Genomic DNA, 20883 nt, shown 5'->3' on the forward strand with positions numbered 1-20883 from the left:
CGCTTATCAGTTTATCTTGCCATTGGAATCTGTCATTTTAATATTTAAATTGTGATCTTATGTTGCTGCACATTTAATTAGACATAGTTTTGTACGGATTGTTTTCAATTATATGCATTTTCAATGGCTTCCATGTGGCTTCTGCCGTAAACGTAGAATTTTCTTGATTTGCTTCACCGTTTTACTTGAAACAAAGTACTCCTATTCAGGCATGGGTGGTCAATTTTGAAAGTTTGTGGCTGTTTATTTACTCACACAATGCAAACTTAACTGGGCTCTGTTGCAACCTAGGCCCATAGTTAAGAAAAATAGCGCAACAACCGCATCAACACAGTTGTCTCATTTTTTTCTTAATGCAAGCTAACGCCATACGTGCGCCATATTAAAGAAATGAGGTACAATGTCGCTAAGGAATGGCTAGCGTCTCATAAAGACGCTAGCCGGTGAGGGATGGCGTTAGGGGAAATGGCGCTAATGGGTCCCTTCTTCTGTAGTGTCCCTGTGTTGTGGGTGGTGGTGATGCAGGGGTTTGGGGTGGGCATCTTTGTGCCCATTCCATGGTATTTCCCCATGGAAATGGCCCTACCTGCACATTAACGCCTAGTCTGAACAGTGGCTCTGAGTGGGCTTAGTGCCATTATTTAGGTCCGCCTCCCACTTGCGCGTCGTTTCGGTGTCAGGTGTTGAATATGGCGCTTGGGGGGCCAGTGTCATTTTTAGGAAGGCAACACCTACCTTGCATCTCATTAAGGCAAGGTGGGTTGGCGCTTCCTAAAAATGGTGCTAACTCCAAAATTTTGATGCAAGATGGGTCTAGTGTCAAAATATAAATATGGAGGTAAGTTAGCGCTGCTTTAGGTTCAAAATAAATTGCGCTAAGGCGACGCTAACCTTCCATAAATATGGGTCCTAGTCTTTAAGGCAAAGGCCAGAACAATAATGCTTGGGGTCACAACACGGCAGATTAACTTTACTGAATTGTCCAAAAGTACGTGCAGGCCTTTCCATTCTTCCTGAATTGTCTCAAAGCACGTGCAGGCCTTACTATTATTCCTTTTAACACACTGATGCAGCAAAGGTAACAGAAGGGTAGCTGGGAGTCACATTAGAACATATACAGCATGCACATTAACAATTGGAGCTTTCCTCATCTGTGAGCATTTGCACGTTTTGCTATTGGATTACTCAAAGGGCTAAACAATGTGATATGACTGCAGAGAGAGCAAGAGGAGGAAGAGAAAGATGTCTCCGTTATCTGGCGTACACTATGAACATCACTGGTTAAGTCTCCAAGCCATTACATGTGTTAAACTTTAGTCCCGTTAATCATATGTCAAAACTTCTCAACCATACAGTGCCTCTTTCATTGAAGTTTGTTGTTCGGCATTTACCTTTACAGTTGTGCTCCTGGTGAGAAGCCAACCTTCACTAAATAGAGTGCCTCCTTCATCTTTAGGTGTGACTGTTTAACTTGTGGTGCAACACCATTTACTTTGATATGTATATACGTTTGCAGTGCAGGCACAATGTGGTAAAGGTGAACACCATATTGTAAAAGCATATGCATCAAATATCCCCATCCATTCCAGCATGTTAATTGCTCCACCTAACCCAAGGTAAAGTGTCAATCTATCAAAGTGGTTGGTCTACGTCACCTGTGACATGGCATTGGAAGCCTCTAACGAGCGTAAAACATCTTACGCTCACACAACATGTTTCTTGTTCTGTTCTCCTGTGCACACTGTTTGGATGGATTTAAATTATTTTAAGAGCTGTTTGGTTTGTTTTATCACAAAATTACAGTCATGTTTTATGCAGGGGGAGATAAGTGATTTGCCCAGAATCACAGGATGTTCAGCCGACTCAGACTCAAACCTACTTCCCCAATTCAAAAGTCTGCTGCTCTGCCTGTAAGCACATCTCCCTGCTTCCTCCTCTGAGCCAATGTCCTTGGGACAGTTTGACAGATAGCAACATATGTTGTTGTATGTTTCCTTTGAAACCAAAACAAATGCTGGGTAAAGTCTATGAAGCGCTTTTTTTTACAGCCATGCTGCGAGCTACAAACAATACCACTTAGAATAATTTCATCATTACCAATAACAATCCAAAACACCACACTGCTACATTCACGCTAAGTAATTTTTTTAAAGAAGGATGTTGTCTTTGTTCAATAACAAAGTTACACAGCTAAGAGAAGTTGGCAAAGCCAGTGATTCTTGAATATGTGAGACCTATTGGCTATGCCAGTGCTTGGTGTTTTTCTTGTGTATGCCGGTTCCTAGCTCTTTATTGGATAGCATTTGTCCCTACTTAGTGTTTTATAACCCTGGTGCTTCGCTCGTTTACACTTGCTTTTCATTGGATAGCATATCATTACATGGCTGAAACCATGGGACTACTTTTCTTTTTAAAAATATGGGGTGTGTTTGTAACATATTTAATTTCTTTTTAGCACTCCATGGGAGTGCCAATCCTGTTCCTTCCTCTTCTTTAATGCTTGACTTCATGCTCATTCTTTGTCCAATCTTCACACCTAGCGCACACTGCCTTATTCTTCCCATTCCCTGCCTTGTAAACCTCTATATATGTTGTGCCAGAAGGCAGACTTGGTAATGCCCTGGAGAGTGTATTGCAGCACTGTCCAGAGACTCGTGGTTACCTTTTCTTCCCTAGTCTCTCGATCTCTGCTGCCCCCTCCCATGTCACTGAGCACACATCGGTTGGTTTTGCCAATGCTGGATACTTGTAAAATGTGCCAGCATTGGCTGAGTCAGTAACGGTGACTCACCATCTTAAAACTATAGTAAACATTTTCTATACTTGGAAGTATAGAAAAGGTTGCAAACTGTCTGCTGCAAACATTGTTGTCTACACTTTAAACATGGCTGTTGTGGAGGGATTGCTATCCACCTTAGGATTTGCTGTGGCAAGAATGTTCTTCGGTGATGGGGTGTGGCCGAACCGCTGAGTGTTGAGGAATGGAAATTGGACATGGACTGGTGCAGGGCTGCAGAACCCCATGTCTGTGAAAGTAGGGGAATTTATGGAGCCAGTGAAGCACATTCCAGGGCCTTCTCGATGGCCCGTCAAAACTAGTGTAACATCCTGCTTGTGTTAACGATTGTGGTTTATGAATACTTTGTGTATGAGGGGGAGTTTTGGGGGTGGGAAGGGCCCATACAGGGTATGACAGTAAAGATCCTGCGAGATATGGAGTGTTGCAAGGGTGGTTTTGTTTGTCTAACTTAAAAAACAAAACAAAAAAAACAGTGAGGCTGCTATCTTGAAAGCAGTTTTAATAAGGCTCGTTGCCTCATTGTGAATGCATCCGGCATTAACAAAGCAATGGTAGTGGCAGCGTAGTATTAGCAAAGCAAAATAGATTGTCTTTGGCAATGTTTGTTCCATTTGTAGCAAAGTTACTGTTTATATTTTCCCGATTAACATATTCCTTCTGATAGTGGGGCCCAGTCCGTAATCCATGGCAGTAGTCATGTATAGTCCCTTTCACACAGTTCATGCAAGAATTAATTTCTGCTTCATTCCTGTGAGAAATTCCCCCTTTTGTGCAGTCAGTCAATTGTTTTTGATGAGTTTTATTCCTGGGTTTTACACTCTGCACAATGGGGCACTACTGTCCAGTGACCAGTTTATGTTCTGTGGCCCCTCCTCCTCCCCCTCCCCAACATATAGGCTAATCCCTGATTGGCTTATTTAACTTTCTAATGACATTAAAAGTTAAAATGTTACTTGTGGACCACAGCACTTACTGTGCAATCCACTGCAGGTAAAACCTCTCTTTTAAATACGGTCTCCCCTTCATAAGCATTGTAGCCCACAAAGACGGGTGCATGGTATTTAAAAGAGGGACATGTCTAAAAATTTATGTTACCATGTCACTGTAGTGTAACCTGCCCTAAAACCGGTTTTCACTGTGAAAGGCCTAGCTGTCCGGTTTGAAAAACAGAGTACAGATTAACATACTGATTCTGTATCTTGAGAATGGGACCAGCTAAAAATAATAAAATCACTATCTTAAATGGCTATTAAAAATCCAGTTCAACCGAGAAATATGATTTTAATAACTAAGGAAAATTAACGTTTAGAAAGTTACCCTTTACCTGTCTAAACTGTCAGAAGCCTAATTAGCATTAGCCTTTGCAGACTACTAGCCTGGGAAGGAGTGTGAAATTCCTCCCAGAAGCACACAATACAGTGACTTGAAAGATGAGTAGAGATGACTCATTACTGCAGGACAGAATTGCCTGAAGCTCCTCTAAACGTTTTGCACCCTGCATAGGGAACAGACAGGCCGCTAGAACAATTATTGTCTATCACCTGTCTGATTGCTGAACGATCTAGCTTTTGTCTTACCACACCTCTCTCTCTGGGCTTCTTGTGGATACTGTGCCTGCTTCAAGTTGGAGTTTTGTTTTGGGTATAGGAGGACACTAGGGTTACCATAGTACACTCCCCACTCACGTCCCCGGCCTTATAACTCTTTATGGGATGTTTTCAGTTTGGTGTCTTTTTGCCTATTCATTTTTTTTCCTCTCAAAAGATTGGTGTGGGATTTTTATAGCGTTATGTTTTCAACTTCTTTTCTTAGGTTGTGCCTCAGAGAGCGCATGTGATGTCGCTGTTTAGAAATGTAGTTTTCTATGTTGTGGGCTTTGAGCCTACCCATTAGTTACCATTGTGTGGCTAGATTGTCACTCATTTTCTCGCTTCCTATTGGTCACCTGCTATAGAGTTCCTTCGTCTTTGTGGGTTTTTTTTTCTCTGCCCTGGAGCATTGACCCCTTAACTTGTGCCTGTCCACTGCTCACTTTCTTTAGGCACTTCTTTTTCCTTTGTGCTTACGCACTCTTCCAGCTAACATCTTTTTCAGCTGGCTCCGTGATCCTTTGCTGGAGGCAGCCAAGGAAAGAGTTATATTAGCTGTTAATCTCGTGCCCTCTGTTGCCTCTGAACATGATAGATATGTGGGGGGAAGTGAATATATTAATTTATAGGTCTTATATTTCATTCAGCACTGGCCGTTAAGGGCGTTGTTTGTCAATGTTGTTATTTTTTGTACGAAACTAACGTGAATGCAAATAATAAAAAAACATCTGTGTAATAGGTGCCTTTCCTTAATCTTCCTTTTAAACTAACACTGTTTATAGGCAGGGTGCTGGAGGGAGACGGTACAGGCAGGTGCTTGCTTTTAAAGTATCTGAAACCTGGAAGCAAAAGCCAGTAGCTGATGCCATTGTTTTTATGCTAGTCATATAAACTTGTGGTAAACGCCATTAGAACGTTTTTGTGAGCTTTTTCTTCCTTTTACCAAGAGGAAGTATTTAAATTGTGGTTGTTCTGCTCTCAAGAACAAGCCAAAGCCCTCCATTTTTTCAGAAACATTGACTGACCGAAGACGTGTTTTTAATGTGCGACAGATTTACATTTTTAATTGGTCATTTTCCTTCCTTAGGGAGGGCAATGGCATTTCAGCTTCCACTTTATCATATATACAGGAGAGCATACATTACAATGCTGTAATTTGTTTGAAAAAATATATAGAATTTCATGGTTCAGCATCAGCAAGGGAAGAGCACAACAAGAGGTTTTCAGGGTACATTACCAAGATATCTTGGATAACACAACTTAAAAGAATGTACAAAATGTTATGAGGTAGATGAATTAACACTAGTCTCATGTTCACTAGTCTCATATTTTTAAATGCATAGTGTTTCTCAAAAACATGGACTAGAGCCTCTAGGTTTTCGTTTTCAGATGTTTTCATTATAAAGAAGTGCATTATAACTCAGCGGACATAATGACTTCACTAACTAATTAACTAAATCACGTTTTGCTTAATGTGCTTATTAGTCAACAGAAAAATCATTATATAAAACAAAATTGAATAAAGATGACCCATTATATATCACATAATATTATAACCCTACAGCAGTATAATTGCCATAATGTACAATTTCCATTAGGAATCAGTCGCACTGAATAAAGACGCTAATGAATTTAAGTAAACCATAAGGTTTTTGCAGCACTGAAGATCGAAAGCATTGAAATACACGTTTGTTCTGTCCATTTATAATTTAGTTGAGTCAATTATCTGTTTGTAAAAACCAAGTGACCTCTGTCATCCATGCTGCTTCTGTTTCCAGTGCATCAGTGTCACTCTTATTTGCTTGCCACCTGCCCACTAGTTAAACAAATATATATATTATATTTTGTACAGAAGCCATACTGCTGTACAATGTGGCTAAAAACATTGACAAAGACAATAGCTCTCTCGTAGGCGAGACCTATTAGCTTTCCCTATGCTTATTTAACTCTGTTGATACTTGTAAACACTTTACCCTTTTTTTTGTTGTGTACAAAGTTAATATTTTTTCATCTGTGCCACATCTTCTAGTGGTTAAGTGCTGGTTTAAATTATGCAAATGTTTGACCAAGATAGTGATGTTATTACTAGTGGTGGACACCCAGCCACTCCAAATAATAAACCACTTTCTCACAGTGGTGGGATTCAGAACTTGTATTTAGCAGTACCACTCGGCTTTAAAGCTTGCCTTGACTACCGTTAACCCCAATTAATAACTCACATTTTCACAATTCCTTTTCTGCTTTCTTCCCCAATCGGTTTATTATGTTATTGAAGATTAGTTAGTACTTGTTCAGTTGCGTCTTTGCATCTTCTTGTTCACTGAGTTTGCGTTATCCCTAGGACTGCTGCTCATTGTATATGATTTCATTGTTTTTATTTCATAACACCTGCAGTGTTTAGTTGCCATCTACTGGTCATCGGGGTTATTTTGAGAACACGCCGATACACGGCCAGACTGCATCATATTTACTTTCGAGACATACGGTTGGACCTACCGGGGTTCTGTTTGATGGACAGCTTCGCACGCCCTGTGGACTATCTATGTTACATATTGACGACTATATTCAAGAGATTACTTAGATTTGCTTTGACTGTTTATTATCGCTGAGACGTATCCTACTTTACGTGTTTGGAACCTTCCCGTCAATCTTGGCCTTGAAAAAGTCACTGGTGTGACGAAACACGTGTTGGCTGTTTTTTTGCTTTGGAAAAAATGGTTCCTTGTTCTATGGAATTCCACTTCGTTCAGAATAAATGAACTCTTCTTTGGAGACAAGATTTGAACACCGATGTGCTCGTTTTTCTCATTCATTTCTACCTTACAATGACTATGATGATTTGACTCTAGTTTGTCTTACATTGCATACTGTGTGCTGTGATCTCTGTTTGCATAATACTATGTGTGTGTCTATATTGCACATTACTGTTGCCTAAGGGTAGTAGGGCACATGATCACGTGCACCACTTCCTGCTTATCAGATCATATAACATTTATGTACAAATCCCTTTGAGTGCGGCCAACTCTCACCCTTACTACCCGCTACAGCTATTATTTTAATTCAGCCATTATAATTTTGCGATATTTTTAAACAAGTATCCTCCTTTCTGATAAAATCTGTAATTTTCCCTGCTGGCCAACAAGTAAGGTCTATCTGGATAAATAAAATCTCAGCACATAAGTTGCAAGAATGTCTTTAATGGCACCTTAGAGTGTCTGGGTTGAATTTCTTTTTAAAATGCAGGTTTGGTGAATGTATTCAGTGAGGATGCAATGCAACAATATTTGATGTTGCACCATAGTATGGGCTTTCCTTGGACAATAGTGCATACATTTAATGACGTACCCTACTGCACTGGCTCTAAAAGGGGTTGCACGTTACAGCATGAAAGACGAAAGTTTAGTATTTATTTTCCATTTCCCAAAAGAGGGGATGTTTCTCATCAGAGTTACGAACTCCTCTCGCCGAAGAGAATTTAATATTTTGCACATTGCTGTTTCAGTCACAATAATACACTTGTCGAAATTGCTGTGAAAACATAATGCATTAGAAACGTATAGTCAAGGTTTGCAGTGATCTAGGCATTAAGATTGGAAGCAGGTGCAACGTCCTGGAGTTAGTTGGCATGCGTGGAGGTAATAAGATTGCTATGTTTGTAAAGTGGAGGAAGCCACAAACTTAGATCATACAAACGAAGCTAAATGGAGATTAGAACTAGTGTAGAACATATATGTAGGACATTAACAATAAATACAGGATCCAAAACCTACAACTAGACATTATTAATGTGGAACTCTGCATGCTAACACAATGTTTTGCTAGAGAGCATGATATGAGGTACTTAAGTGGGAAAATATCTACCTAGTTCCTGTGGCACTCATGGCAAAATGGGGAGGGGTTCCTATTTATTGATCCATTGCCAAACCCTGCCCTTAGACAAAAGGTGCTAAAGTTTAGAGTTGAATTAAACCCTTGTTATGTGGGGTGCGCGGTGAAAACTGCTGTGGTAGAGGCAAATCGAAAGTGTACATGTAGATTAAATGCAAACTGCAATTATCTAGTTTTTATTTTAATCATAAGGTGTTGTCACTGCTGTATTTTAATTGTGTGAAGAATTTTATATCACTGTCACTTTTACATGTATAACTGTACTTTTATTGAGTATTTCTTTATGTAGTTATTTCAGGGCTATTTAGGTTTAAATAAACATAATTTTTGACTGACTGTCTTTTTGACTGAGAAGCCTCTAGTAGAATTTATTGTGTGATCCTACTTCGGTTGGACTCGCACACACTTTGTGCAAAATGAAGGCAACAAAAAGCTCTTGTTGTCCATAACTGTTACATCAACACTACCTTCAACACAGTTTCAGGATATGAGATACATTACAAGTTGCTAAACGACACTCACTTGGCAATATCATAAACACCAAATGTCTGTCTCTTTTAGCCACCAATTTGTCAGTGCGTGCATGTGTGCCTGGTGTCGGCAGGTTTTTAACTTTGCGTGGCATGCACGTTTGTTCAACAGTCTGTGTATGAATGACAGTGTGTATTGCCTGTTCTTTGACAGCAGTATTCATGTTGCTCTGTCTTCACTTGTACATGAATGTTACCTGTAATGTGAATGCCCCTGTGTCGGTGACCTACACGAAGTTCTGATTTGCTTTGTTTTTTTACTCACCCCTCCCACTATTGAGTTGTTTTGATATTTTAACTGTGTGATGCCCTGACTGGCTGTCACAGGAGGCAGGGGGAGATCATCACAAATTTTGTGTTTTTTGTGGTTGTAACATCCAAAGGTGGTATATCCAGGGACACTCGAATTATGCAATTATGTGCCATTGCAATTTACCCATAATTATAGATGAGCCACACTTGGCACATAATCCAACATTTTCTAAATAAATGTCTGGTTTAACAAAAAAAACGTTTCTAGCTTAAACTGATGAAGAGTTACTAAAATGCTGACACTGGTATAGCCGCACAGTGGCAGGCCCTTTATTGCGCAGCAGCACGTCATCTTTCAGTTGCTGATTGCTGTATTTAGGATTTAACCTGATCGTATTGAGATGAGCCCTTTGCCCCTGTAAACATTTAAACTTAGGACTTGTAATGTAGTACTACCTCAAAATGTGCCACACCATTCAAGTGGGCATATCTGTGTTCCTGAACTGGCGGTGGAAGATCTACTGGACAGATCACCACCTCTAAGCAAGGCTTGTTGTCCTAGCAAAGTGCTGCTTCTGCCAAGAACTTTAATTCGGACCCCACGTGAGGATTTATCAGGCTAATGCTTGCAGCTAACAAGAAAAGTCTGAGAATGTGAACAGCGTTTCAGAAATCGCAAGTTCAGGACAATTAAACACAAATTGAAACCAATATATTGCCTCATTAACTATACGAAGTGTGTATGTTAACCAGGTGAAATATAAAGTTTACAAATGTTTCTTGTGTGTAAAAAATTATTTCAGCCTTTAAACTGGGACTTCTTTGGTGTGCAGAATATTGGGGTACTGTGGAAATCCAATCGATACACAGATGGACATGAGCCAAGGTCTAAATAAGCATTGTGTTTATTCCTTCTGAGACCCCATCCAACTCCTAGCTCTCTCCATAAACGCTCCTGCCGACCATCCTCATGTGACCTCACTAGATTCTGTAGCCAGGTAGACAGAGATGGTTCCATCTCTACCCACATGGCTACAGCTACATTACCACAGGTACATTTTTTGTACTGTTTTCATATGGACACAGACTTTTCCAAAAACTAGTGATAAGACCTAGAAAGTGCTTTAAATACTGTTAGAGGGAGCAGTTTATAAGCAGATGTAGACCTAAACCTCCAACGTGCTTCACCCTCGTCTGCTGTCTCAACATTCAGGGGAGCACTAATTGAAGTGGTCTTTTTTGGCGACATTCAGTTTGAGGGCTGGAGAAGAAAATAATCAGGCAGGGAAATTTTGAGCACAGGCATGTTCCATCTTGCCTATTAGAGCTAGGGCGGTCTGCTGCTCACAAATTGATTTGTTGGGGGGGTGTGTAGGTTTTTTATGCTTTTCATATGTTTTCCTAGAGTTCAAGCTTTTATATCTGCCATTAAAGGACTAAGACAAGACCCAAACCATGTTGCTACTAAACATTTTTTTGTGAAATAGGTTGTCTGTTTCATCTTGGTGTGGTATGTGACAATACCAGGAATTTACAGATTTTACCATGGGCTTCGGATGTTCAAAGGAGTTAAATCAATGTACTGTCCTTCATTCCCTACAAATTAGCATGCACTTTTGTTAAAGAATTTAAAAGATCAAGAAAAACATACTTTTTGCTAGTTTCACTACAGTTATTGGGTTGATTCGCCATAAATGAGTGATGTACTATAACCATAGATTTTGATTTAACTTAACATCGTTATTGCTTGTGACACCCATCTCCTATGAAAACATGCATGATTGGCAGTACCAGGCTCCACACCACAATTCAATGGACATATTTAGCTGTGATTGCTTACTGGTAATTTTTAGAACACCAAGTCTTACTTAACTTTCTTCATCCAAGTCCCAAACTGTGAAATGTACTACATTTCCTTCAAAGGAGGTGTAAGAATGTTCCTCTCCGGAAAGCAAATCTTACTGAATAACAAGCAGTTTTAAATGTCAATACACACAACTCGTAGACAAGAGTGGGAAGAGTGGGACTCCGTGTAATGAAGATTAATGGTAAGTAATACATGCATATCACTTAGTCCATCTTCCTTACCCATGAGGATATAGGATATAAAAAGCCGTGCAATGGGCACTGATATAGACTAAAACAAGATAGGGCCTCAATGCTGCAAATGTGAGTAACTGATAAACATAAACGAGAAGATCATTAAACATTTACAGAACTTAAATAGCAGCTTAAATATAATAGTGAAGGAGGAGAGGCTATGATGCAGAAACCTGTGTTCCAGTTAATAAAAAACAAATTGGCCATAAAACATATTCACAGTTCCATATGAAACCGTACACAGTGATATTGAGGTTCATACTCCTTGTTAGTTCCCAAAGAGCTTAAACCTTTTTATTGTTTTAATAAAAATAAAAAAACAACAACGGCATGTTATTAAATTAACATAATTATTCTGTGGTGAGTGTCAATCAATTTGAGACAGGGTTTTACAGAGAACCTTGCTCCGTCTAGTACGCTTTATTCCATTTGAAAATTCCTAACCATTATAAGTGGCCGTGTGTCTCGTTTTGACCATTTTTCTGGTTCGCCACATTTCCTGATTCTTTTCAAAACCTTCAAACGGGACAGTTAATTGTGTCAAGCTATAATCATGATGTAGCAATCAAGTTGCTCTGCTCTCTGGCAGAATGGAGGACCTGGAACACTGACTGCGGAATGGCACGGAGATGCTCCTCGTGCTTTATGTAATAGAGCTGTACATTTGTCAAGAAAAAAACAAATGTTTGTGTTGTGTACTTTACTGAGCATGGTTTTTTTTGCCAATGCCTGTCTGCGGCATTGGCAAATAATTGCTTCTTGGTTTCAGTCCTTTTCTGAACCTAATGTTGGTAGACCTGCACTGTTGATATGAGTATTCAGTCCTGTTAAAGCAACGCAAGAGGGAACATAATGTTCAGAGAAAAACTGAACAGAGCACTTATAGACATTCGGTCCTGAACAAGTAAAAATGATACTCCTAACTTAGGAGACGCAATTACAGTTGTATTTATTAACTTTTTAATAGAACCACCAAGATCTTGTGCATTAAACAACGTTTCTCAACACATATTATTTTATTTTCAAGGTAATAAACCTTCGAACGATTAGACCCATGGATACCGACACCATAGAAGCCAGTGTGATGAAGACCAATCATCTAGTGACGGTGGAAGGGGGGTGGCCACAGTTTGGTGTAGGATCTGAAATTTGTGCTAAAATTATGGAAGGTAAGTCAAAAAAATGTAAACGCTGTCGCTGAGCCTATGCCAATATTTCAGTACCAGGTGCTTCCTTTTATGGATGATCCTCTGTTGTAGTGGATGTACTTCCTTTTACTACACCAGTTACAGCAGGTGCTTGAGGAAATTTGTGCTGTTGTAAGCAGATAGAGTGCTTTTTCTGGTGAATTTAAGGGTGAGTGGGAGCAAGAAACATGGTTTGTTTCTGAATATAGTGTTCTTCAGACGTGCTAAGTAAGGTTCCTTAATGGCCTCCTGTGATAGCTTCACATTCCTTTCAAAGGAAGGTCTTTTCTATGTTTTGCAATTGGAACAGTAGTCACTATACCCTATTTTGAAAATCCTCTTAAGCTAAAGGTCTAGTATTACCACTTAGAGATACTTACATGTATTTACAATACCTTACTCCATATACATGGTATCCAGGCCTTCCTTAAGAGCATCTGCTAGACTAGATTGGTTATTGTTTTTTTGCCTTAACTCATAATCACTATGGAAGTTTATTATTTCAGATAGGTGAATTTACATGAATCCTAGGTTAAATGGTATAGGTGAGGTGTCGGACAAATCACAGGCTTTTAATCCCAACCTTTTAATTTATGGCAGTTTGTGTTCTACCCTCGGGCAGTCCTGCTGCTTTGCAGCAGTAAGTATAAATCACGAGACTAACCATTATGCCCAGCAAACGGAATCTGGGTAAGTAAAAAGAACAAAGCACAGTGGTTCATTAGGATTCCTTTGTACAGTATCCTAACTGGTCAAAATTGGTTATGCAATTTGATTTTTCGCATCTGATGCACCCAATAGGCAGTCTATTTAAATAATGAGTGGTGCTTGGGTGCATCTGTTGCTTAACAGTTAAGTTATTTATATAATTTCCACAGGTCATGATATATTCAGGACAAATGTACATAGCAATTTCGTTGAACCACTGCGTTTGGAGGATTTGAGCATTGGATCTGAAATTCAGCTCTGGATGCTTGAACCTAAGAATTAGAGTTTGGAAGCACTGTAAACAATGGCAGGACTTGGAAGTTAATGGAGTAAAGTGTTCAGCTGAAACCTGTTTTTCATGATATCCCTGGAGATTGCCACCACAAGCCAAGGGAGAGAGTTCCAGAGCAGTCCACAATCACACAGCACTTGATATACATTCACTAGTAAGGCGCCTATTGCAGTGAGTGTTTGCAGCTCCAGTACAGTACCTCTGTGCACCACCAAAGTTAATTTCAGCCCATAGTCATTGTACAGGATTTTTCCAAAATAATTTTCGATGATCAATATTAGGTTTACTGTATAGTTTGACAAGAACACATTGTGTAAATATTGTTTTAGTGTATAGCTGCGGTAACCAGAAAAATGTATTCGAAGTGCATATCGCCCAGGGATAGAATGTTTTTAGCTCATTCATCTTGTATTTTAAAGTTGGCGAGAAAGTTGAACATAACGTTTTACCAGCAGACCTATAGTATTCTGACCCTCGCTATATTTGTGTGATCTATGTGTATTGCATTTTGCCCTATGTTTCTGGAACCGTTTCCTGGATGAAGTTGCTAGAGTCCTAATATTAAACTGCACAGTGCAGGCAAGTACTTGTAGCTTCGGGTATGGTAAGGTTCTTGCTCCAGTAGACCTGCTAATTTCAGCTGACGTGACTCAAACAGTTGGGTTTCCATGCAGAGCTTCTTGTATTTAAAATGTTCTGATTGTCACAGGCAGTGTTCTTGTGATTTTGAGACTTCTACATGTTTAGTAACATTTGGTCAGTGGTTGGGGTATTCCATATTTTGGGTTGTTCTACCCTTTTAGTAACCCTTCCCAGTTGTTTTCTCCTCCATATTTTAGATTACCACGGTGCCTGAGGAGGGTTTGAGGCTACACAAAGTGGGAAGGTAATAGATTGGATCTGTATTAAAGTTAGCCAGGAAACAATTCTCAAACAAAAGGAAGGGGTATGCTAGTATGGATCTTAAATTGTGCAACTTGGGAATTTGATCCGTCCCCTCAATACTTGTTTCGATCGTTCTTTGAGCATTTATCTACTTCCTATTCTACCTAGTCCCTCTAATTCTAGTCTGCTTCCTGTTCGTGGGAGCTTACCTGTTAACTTGATTTGTGATTTTAACACATCTTACTTGTTTCAATACTTTCCAGGCCCAGCGTTTAACTACTTGGATGCCCCTGTTGTGCGTGTTACAGGTGCGGATGTTCCTATGCCATATGCCAAGATTCTGGAAGACAACTGTATACCACAAGTGAAAGATATTATATTTGCTGTGAAGAAAACATTAAATGTTTAGTTGGCCTAATATTACATAGGGTACTGTCTCACTTGCCCATTGGCAACTTGCTTTTAAAAAGAATACAGATGTGGAATGTACTAAGCAGAGTCCCCCTGCTTTTATCAATGAACTGTGTTTTATGGGATCCAGGCAGTACTTGGTGACTTAAAAAACAATACTAACAGTTTAGTCGACTGTACTTATGTGTACATTTATGTGCAGTTTCTTCAATTTTCTCTTCCACAAGACAGTATGGATCATGTTACAGATCATAATTTATTTATGTTGTGCCAGCTGGAAACGTTCTACTACTTGTGGACTCCTCAGATCTTTATCGTACTGTGTCTTAGAGAACCTCTTGTAGTCAGTGTGGCAGCTAATGTCGCCAGGATGGGCCGTGTTTCCAAGTGGGAATAAACCTTTTCAAAAGAGCATGGTTCAGTTGGATGCGTCCTGATTTGCCACAACATTTTAAGCACCTTTTTAAAGCTATCATATTTGTACGTTTTCCTGTTCTGCGTTATTGTAACTCGTTCTAGTGTAAACTGCATTCTGATGCTAATCTTTTATTTTGTAGAATCACTATAAAAGTATATTAAATAAAAGTCAAATACAACTAAAGCTGTCTCACTCAGGTATAACTTGCTTGTAGGCATGAAGGCCATGTCAGTCATGACGTATTGTGGAACAGCGGGTTTGAAATGGCACACAAAGATGTAACATGCTCTTTAGCATGCCACTGGGTATCGCAAAATAGTTCTGGCTTTCTAAATTTCAGCTCGATCGTTTCTCTTGGAAATCCCAGTGAAGCTGGGGCATATTTTTCACACGCTAGACCAGCACACATCTTTGAAACGCCAGTAGGGCAGGAGCAAGCAAGGATATAAACCTTTCGAGAGGAAAAGTAAATGTCAGATTCTCGGAGAGAGGAGCACATGCAGTTATGCAACAACTGTAATGGGCCAGTTACGAGAGGCCCAAGTGACTGTAGAAATGCAGAACCATTTCACTTGACTTCTCTCCTCTGCAGTTGAGAGAAGGCTCACTGTTAAGGGTACAGGAGTTGAAAGTGCAGCCACCTTCTTTCTCTCCTAAATTAATGCACATGGATCGCCATTCTGACACTGCGCGGTCCCCCTTCCTTCCAGGATTCAGACTGGTTCGAAGAATTTCCTGCAGTACCGAACAGGGAGATGTTGTGACACCGGCTCTGCATATTCAAGGCATCATTGTCGAAATAACACTCGACTGTCTCGGATGTCCTTTCCTATTTTTCTGTGCTCCCTTGTGCATTCTAAGGCAATTAAGGAAAAAGGGGTCACATTTCTGTTTACGACCTCACTCATAGGAGTGTTCATATCAAAACCCAGATCTCCTACCCTTCCACCGACAGGTGATCATCATACAGCAATGCACCAAAAGGGAAGTGGCCTCCTGTATTGTCCTCCTTATTCCACAGATGAGTGATATACCCCTGTGGTTTTTTTTAACAGGCTTACACCCACATATTTCTATGTGGCATGTTTCATCATGGAGTCATCGCCCTGTATGGTAAACAATACCTGGTGGGCTCCGCCCCCACGTTTGGGGTGAGCACTTTGATGTTGTGAAGGATCATGATGTCTGGGGCCAGGAAAAGATTATTATGCCTCTGGGTGTCCCTTTGTATTCAACATAATTTATTCCTTGGTCACCCTAAAACAGGTTAAAAACAAAATGGGAACATCTGAGTACCAATGTCTTCTACATCCATGTGGTCAGCATGTTTCAGCTGGTTGCCAACACTACCCATCCAGGTCATCAAGCTTTCATCAAGTCTCCGAGTCACTGTGTTTTTTTTGTTAAGTTCACCATTTAAACCTTACTCATACCATACACACACACACACACACTCATCCTACGAAAAATACCAGATTTTAGTTGCCAGGAAATTCCCTATTACAATAGTATTTTTAAAAGGGCCTCTATGCCCCCATGAGATGTTAGCGGCAAGTATGTTCTCCTGTCTTCAGGGATCCCACTCAGCTCGTTACCTATTGTGGCCATGTAACTCCTGAATGCCATGATATGTAATGAGCTTGGAAGATGCTTAGCCGCTTTGCATGAAAGAACAGTAAACTTGGCCCTTAGTATTCTTGCACTCTGCCTGAGCAAACTGGCTCAGGCATGGGCCTGCTTAGCAATTAAAAAAAAAAAGAAGTAATTTTACTGTGAACAGTAACCACAGTACAAATGGCATATAAAGCATAATAGTATAATGACATACATAATTAGAGGAGTAGTATAGCCCCAGTCAGTCCACCACAATCCCATCATCCACAGCCTCCGGGTCCAGTCCAGCAAGCATGTTCAACCATAGTTCCAGGTCATCCTGTAGCTTTGGGTCAATCCTGACCATCTTCATTCTAATCTTTGCAGCTATCGCTCATTCTCACAGATCCCTTCTCCACATCTCTAGGGTACGACCCTGCGCCATCATCCAGTGTATAGCAATAAAGCATTTCGCCAGCAGTAACCCCAAAGAGGCAAATTTGTATGCAATCTGCCATTTTGGGGGCTCGGGTATTAGATTGAACAAGCAGTGATGAGGTGAGCTCTATATTGGAATATCTGCAAATTTGGTTAATTTAGGCACCTACCAGTACCCTCCAAGCTGTCCGAGCCTCTACGTCATGTGCCTAAAGAACTCTCTGATCGTGGATCTAGGGATGCTGTTTAATGTATTTTCAAGAAGGCACAGACAGCAGGGTAAAAGCACCATCTTTGCAAACCTTGAAGGCCCTCAGTGAATCTGACCAAATCATATGTGTATTGATTATTGGGTGTTAACCTTAAATATGTTGACCTCCCACTGTAGACCCACACTGGGCTTGTCATCTTGCACGCTTCTTATCAGTGTACCCAGGAAAAAGATCACTGTCTTGTGCTAACTAATCCGTAACTGATCCGTAGGCCGGAAGTTACCCCAAATCACTCGAGATCCAGGAATAGGGTCCATAGGGAGACGTGCGTGTCCCAGAGGTAAACTAGTGTGTCTTCTGCATACATAGAAACTATGTGTGTGACATTACCAACCTTGATTCCCCAGCCGCACATTATGCATGGGAGGCAAATTGCCAGTTGCTCCAGAGGCAGACTAAACAGGAGTGGGGACACCGGGCATCCCTGTCTGACATCTCTCTCAATCTCCCACCTGCTAGATAATACTCCTAGATGCAACCTGGGTTCTGGCTCGGTATATAGGTACCCAAACCTGCTAATGTGGTCCGAATCCCATCCCCTGTAGTACCTCGAGCATATACAACCACATGACGGTAGGACATGCTTTTTCTATGTCGAGAACTATCAAGGTGCTTTCTATATCAGAATCCCTTAGGGCAGAGGTCTTCAAACTGGGGGGCGGGCCCCAAGTGATCCCAAGTGGGGCGTCAGACACTGGCCAAAAGAAGCATTATACAGATAACAGGCCTTTGTTTTATTCAGAAGCCTGTTATTACATTTAAAAAAGGTAACAGTACTTAACTGCAATGTTTAAATAGGTCTAGACATATTTAAACATTGGCATCTGTAAAAAATAATAGTGAAAAATTCTGAGGGGGGCCCAAAGATTTTTATTTTTCAACTGGAGGGGGGGATGGGGGGACGCAGCATTAAAAAGTTTGAGGACCACTGCCTTAGAGTGTAGGACTTGTGCTAATCATCAGAGGTTCATTGCGGTGCCACGGCCAGGGATGAAACTGCGCTGCTCTTCAGGTACAAAGGACCCCACTACCTTAAGTCTATTTGCCAGTACATTGGCCAATAGCTTGGCATCCGTATTTATCACGAAGAGGGTTCTGAAGCCTATCTCAACACGAGGACTATCTGGTTTAGTTCAACATCACAGTTGACTCAGGAAGCCTCTCCAGCTGCCCACCTTAACCTAAACCTCCAGTAGTCTCTCTGTCAGGGGTTGCTGAAATGATTGGTGAAACTCCAGGGGGAACCGTCAAACACTGGGGGTTTGTTGTGCAGCATGTCTTTAAATGCCACTGCTAGTTCTTGACTGGTTATTTCTGCCCCCAATCCCTCCAGCTGCTCCTCAGTAAGGCCTGGCAGTCGAACATCTCCCAAATTTTCACTTGGGAGAAAGTCTGCCTACCTTCCAGGGCCTTTACACGTCCTCTAGGAAGCACTTTTCCCACCCTGCTGACACATTCGTGACATTCGACCTCCGAAGGCAAAGGTCCCGTGTTTGTGCTGTGTGTCTGCGAAGCAGCCATGCAAGAAGTCTCCCTCCCTAAGAACCGTTGTCTGTATTTCTAGACTGTTAACTTATACAGATCATCTTACACCCACAGCTTTCTCAGCTTTAAGCAGTTCAGGACAATGCATAGCATCGGAGCTCACCAACTTCTGTGTGTGGGAGGGGGGGGGGGGGAAATACCTATTCTCTCTGTGCTAAAACAAGCTTAAGTTGGTGTCGTATCCCAAACCACCTTACTCGGACATTCATCTCATCACACTTTTAAAAGCTTTGCATTAATTGGCTGTGGTGGTTGTGAAGCCCCAATTATCATCCAAATATGCTATCACCGTTCCAATTTCAGTACAGAAGATTTAGTTGAAGGCGTCCTGGTGGTCTCGCATTGGGGCCATAGTTCGCAGTGAAGCTTGTGATATTCAGTCATGAGCGGGGAATGGTCTGAGGGGAACCAGTAATGATACTAGGACGATTGTTTTCTCAGCCAGATGTTGCATTACCAGTAAACAATCCAATCTGCTGTGGGTCCCATTGTTTGACTACAGAACGAGTACCCCCGAGCAGTTGGGTGCAGCTCACACCATAGACCGATCTAAAGTACAGTTATATTCACACCTCTTATCAATGGTACATTCAGTTGAGCTAAGTACATAATAGACCGATAAAAAGGCCCCATCTTTGGTAAATATTAAGGAGGCAGACCTCTGCCCCATCGAGCAGGCCATAAAGTAATGTATTATGTCCCAAGACGTCTGCACTGGTGTAGCAGTACGAGAAGGGGACTCTCTGAGCCATCTAGATCGATACCCCTTTAGCAAAAGATGAATAGGTAGAGGAGTATAGCTGACTCAACCACTTCATATGGGTTTTTTCCGCCTCCACATAGATCAGATGCCTGTCCTGCAGAAATGCAAAATGTATGGACTTTTATCTAAGGCAGGAGTGTGTTTTAAACCTCTTTACAGGGGTGTTGAGGCCTTTAACATTCCACATCACGAACTTAAAGCTTCCTACCATGCGTGGAAGTGGTGGTGGGGATTTAATCAGATCATCCCCATCCCCCGGACATCACATCTCAGCCCGTCACACGCCCTATGTGGAAGGGAAGGGAGTGCGTGCTACTTGCATACTTCGCTGCAACAGATCACCTGTTCTTTTTCTTCCCCCGCCCTGCTGTAAGGATGCACCCCCAGATGCAGAGCCCCCTGGCCCCGCACTGTTCCCCAATCGTCTAACTCTGGTGGGGTGAATATAGCCCCAGCCAATCACAGTCACCTTCTTTTTATGGGGGTCCCAAAGCTCCAGGCAGTGCAAGGAAAGCTCAATTCCTCTGGCCTCCTTGATGGTTCAGTCCAGTGTATTCCTTAGGCTCACCCATCCATGTGTTGAAGGGATTCCATGCAGTTACAGGCTATGGTCTCTGTCTCAGCGTTGCACCAGAGGGAACAGTCTTTCTTCTTTCAGAAACTCCTGCCCTTTCAGAGGCAGAGCTGCCCTCTTTCAGCATGGTCCCCTGCAGAGGCTCCAGTGCTGAGCAGCGTCCCCCAGTTCAGATCCTTTAGGAGAGAAGCATCTCACCACACATTTCCACTGCCTCACTTCTAGCACAGTTGGGGACTCAAGGTAAAGGTTATCTATTTGCAGATTGCTCACATTGTGAATGTCCCCAGGCACCTGACTGGATCCGGAAACGTTTGTAGCAATTCCATTACACATCAGCAGGTGGCGTCATGCGGCTCCACATCAGGCCTGTCCTACCCCAGACATGGGTTAGACCACTATGTCTGTGCCACTTCAAGCTCCGACATCACTTTCTTTCTGATCTCCGTTTGTGCCAACGGACGCAGAGCCCATGAAATTAGAATACAGCTGTGTGCAGACTTTCAAATTAGGATCATGTTTATGAAATACGTTGTTACATTCTACAGATTGGAGAGGAGAGTATTCTCTGCCAGAAAAGGCTTTACGGAAGGTAAGTAACTTATTCTTCTGATAGACACCTCTAAACACAAATTCCT

General features: G+C 41.4%; 1 protein-coding gene across 1 annotated transcript in view; it reads left to right on the plus strand.

The window, feature by feature from the left end:
- PDHB (pyruvate dehydrogenase E1 subunit beta) overlaps positions 1 to 15243 on the plus strand; it is an 80769-nt gene extending 65526 nt beyond the window's left edge. Inside the window, exons 9-10 of the mRNA XM_069206550.1 lie at positions 12187 to 12328; positions 14495 to 15243. Coding sequence (XP_069062651.1) covers positions 12187 to 12328; positions 14495 to 14640 — 288 coding nt within the window. The 3' untranslated portion in view covers positions 14641 to 15243. The remainder of the gene's footprint in view (positions 1 to 12186; positions 12329 to 14494) is intronic.
- Positions 15244 to 20883: the final 5640 nt, after the last annotated feature.

The sequence above is a fragment of the Pleurodeles waltl genome, chromosome 9 (assembly GCF_031143425.1).
Source record: "Pleurodeles waltl isolate 20211129_DDA chromosome 9, aPleWal1.hap1.20221129, whole genome shotgun sequence".
In the NCBI taxonomy this organism is placed as follows: domain Eukaryota; kingdom Metazoa; phylum Chordata; class Amphibia; order Caudata; family Salamandridae; genus Pleurodeles; species Pleurodeles waltl.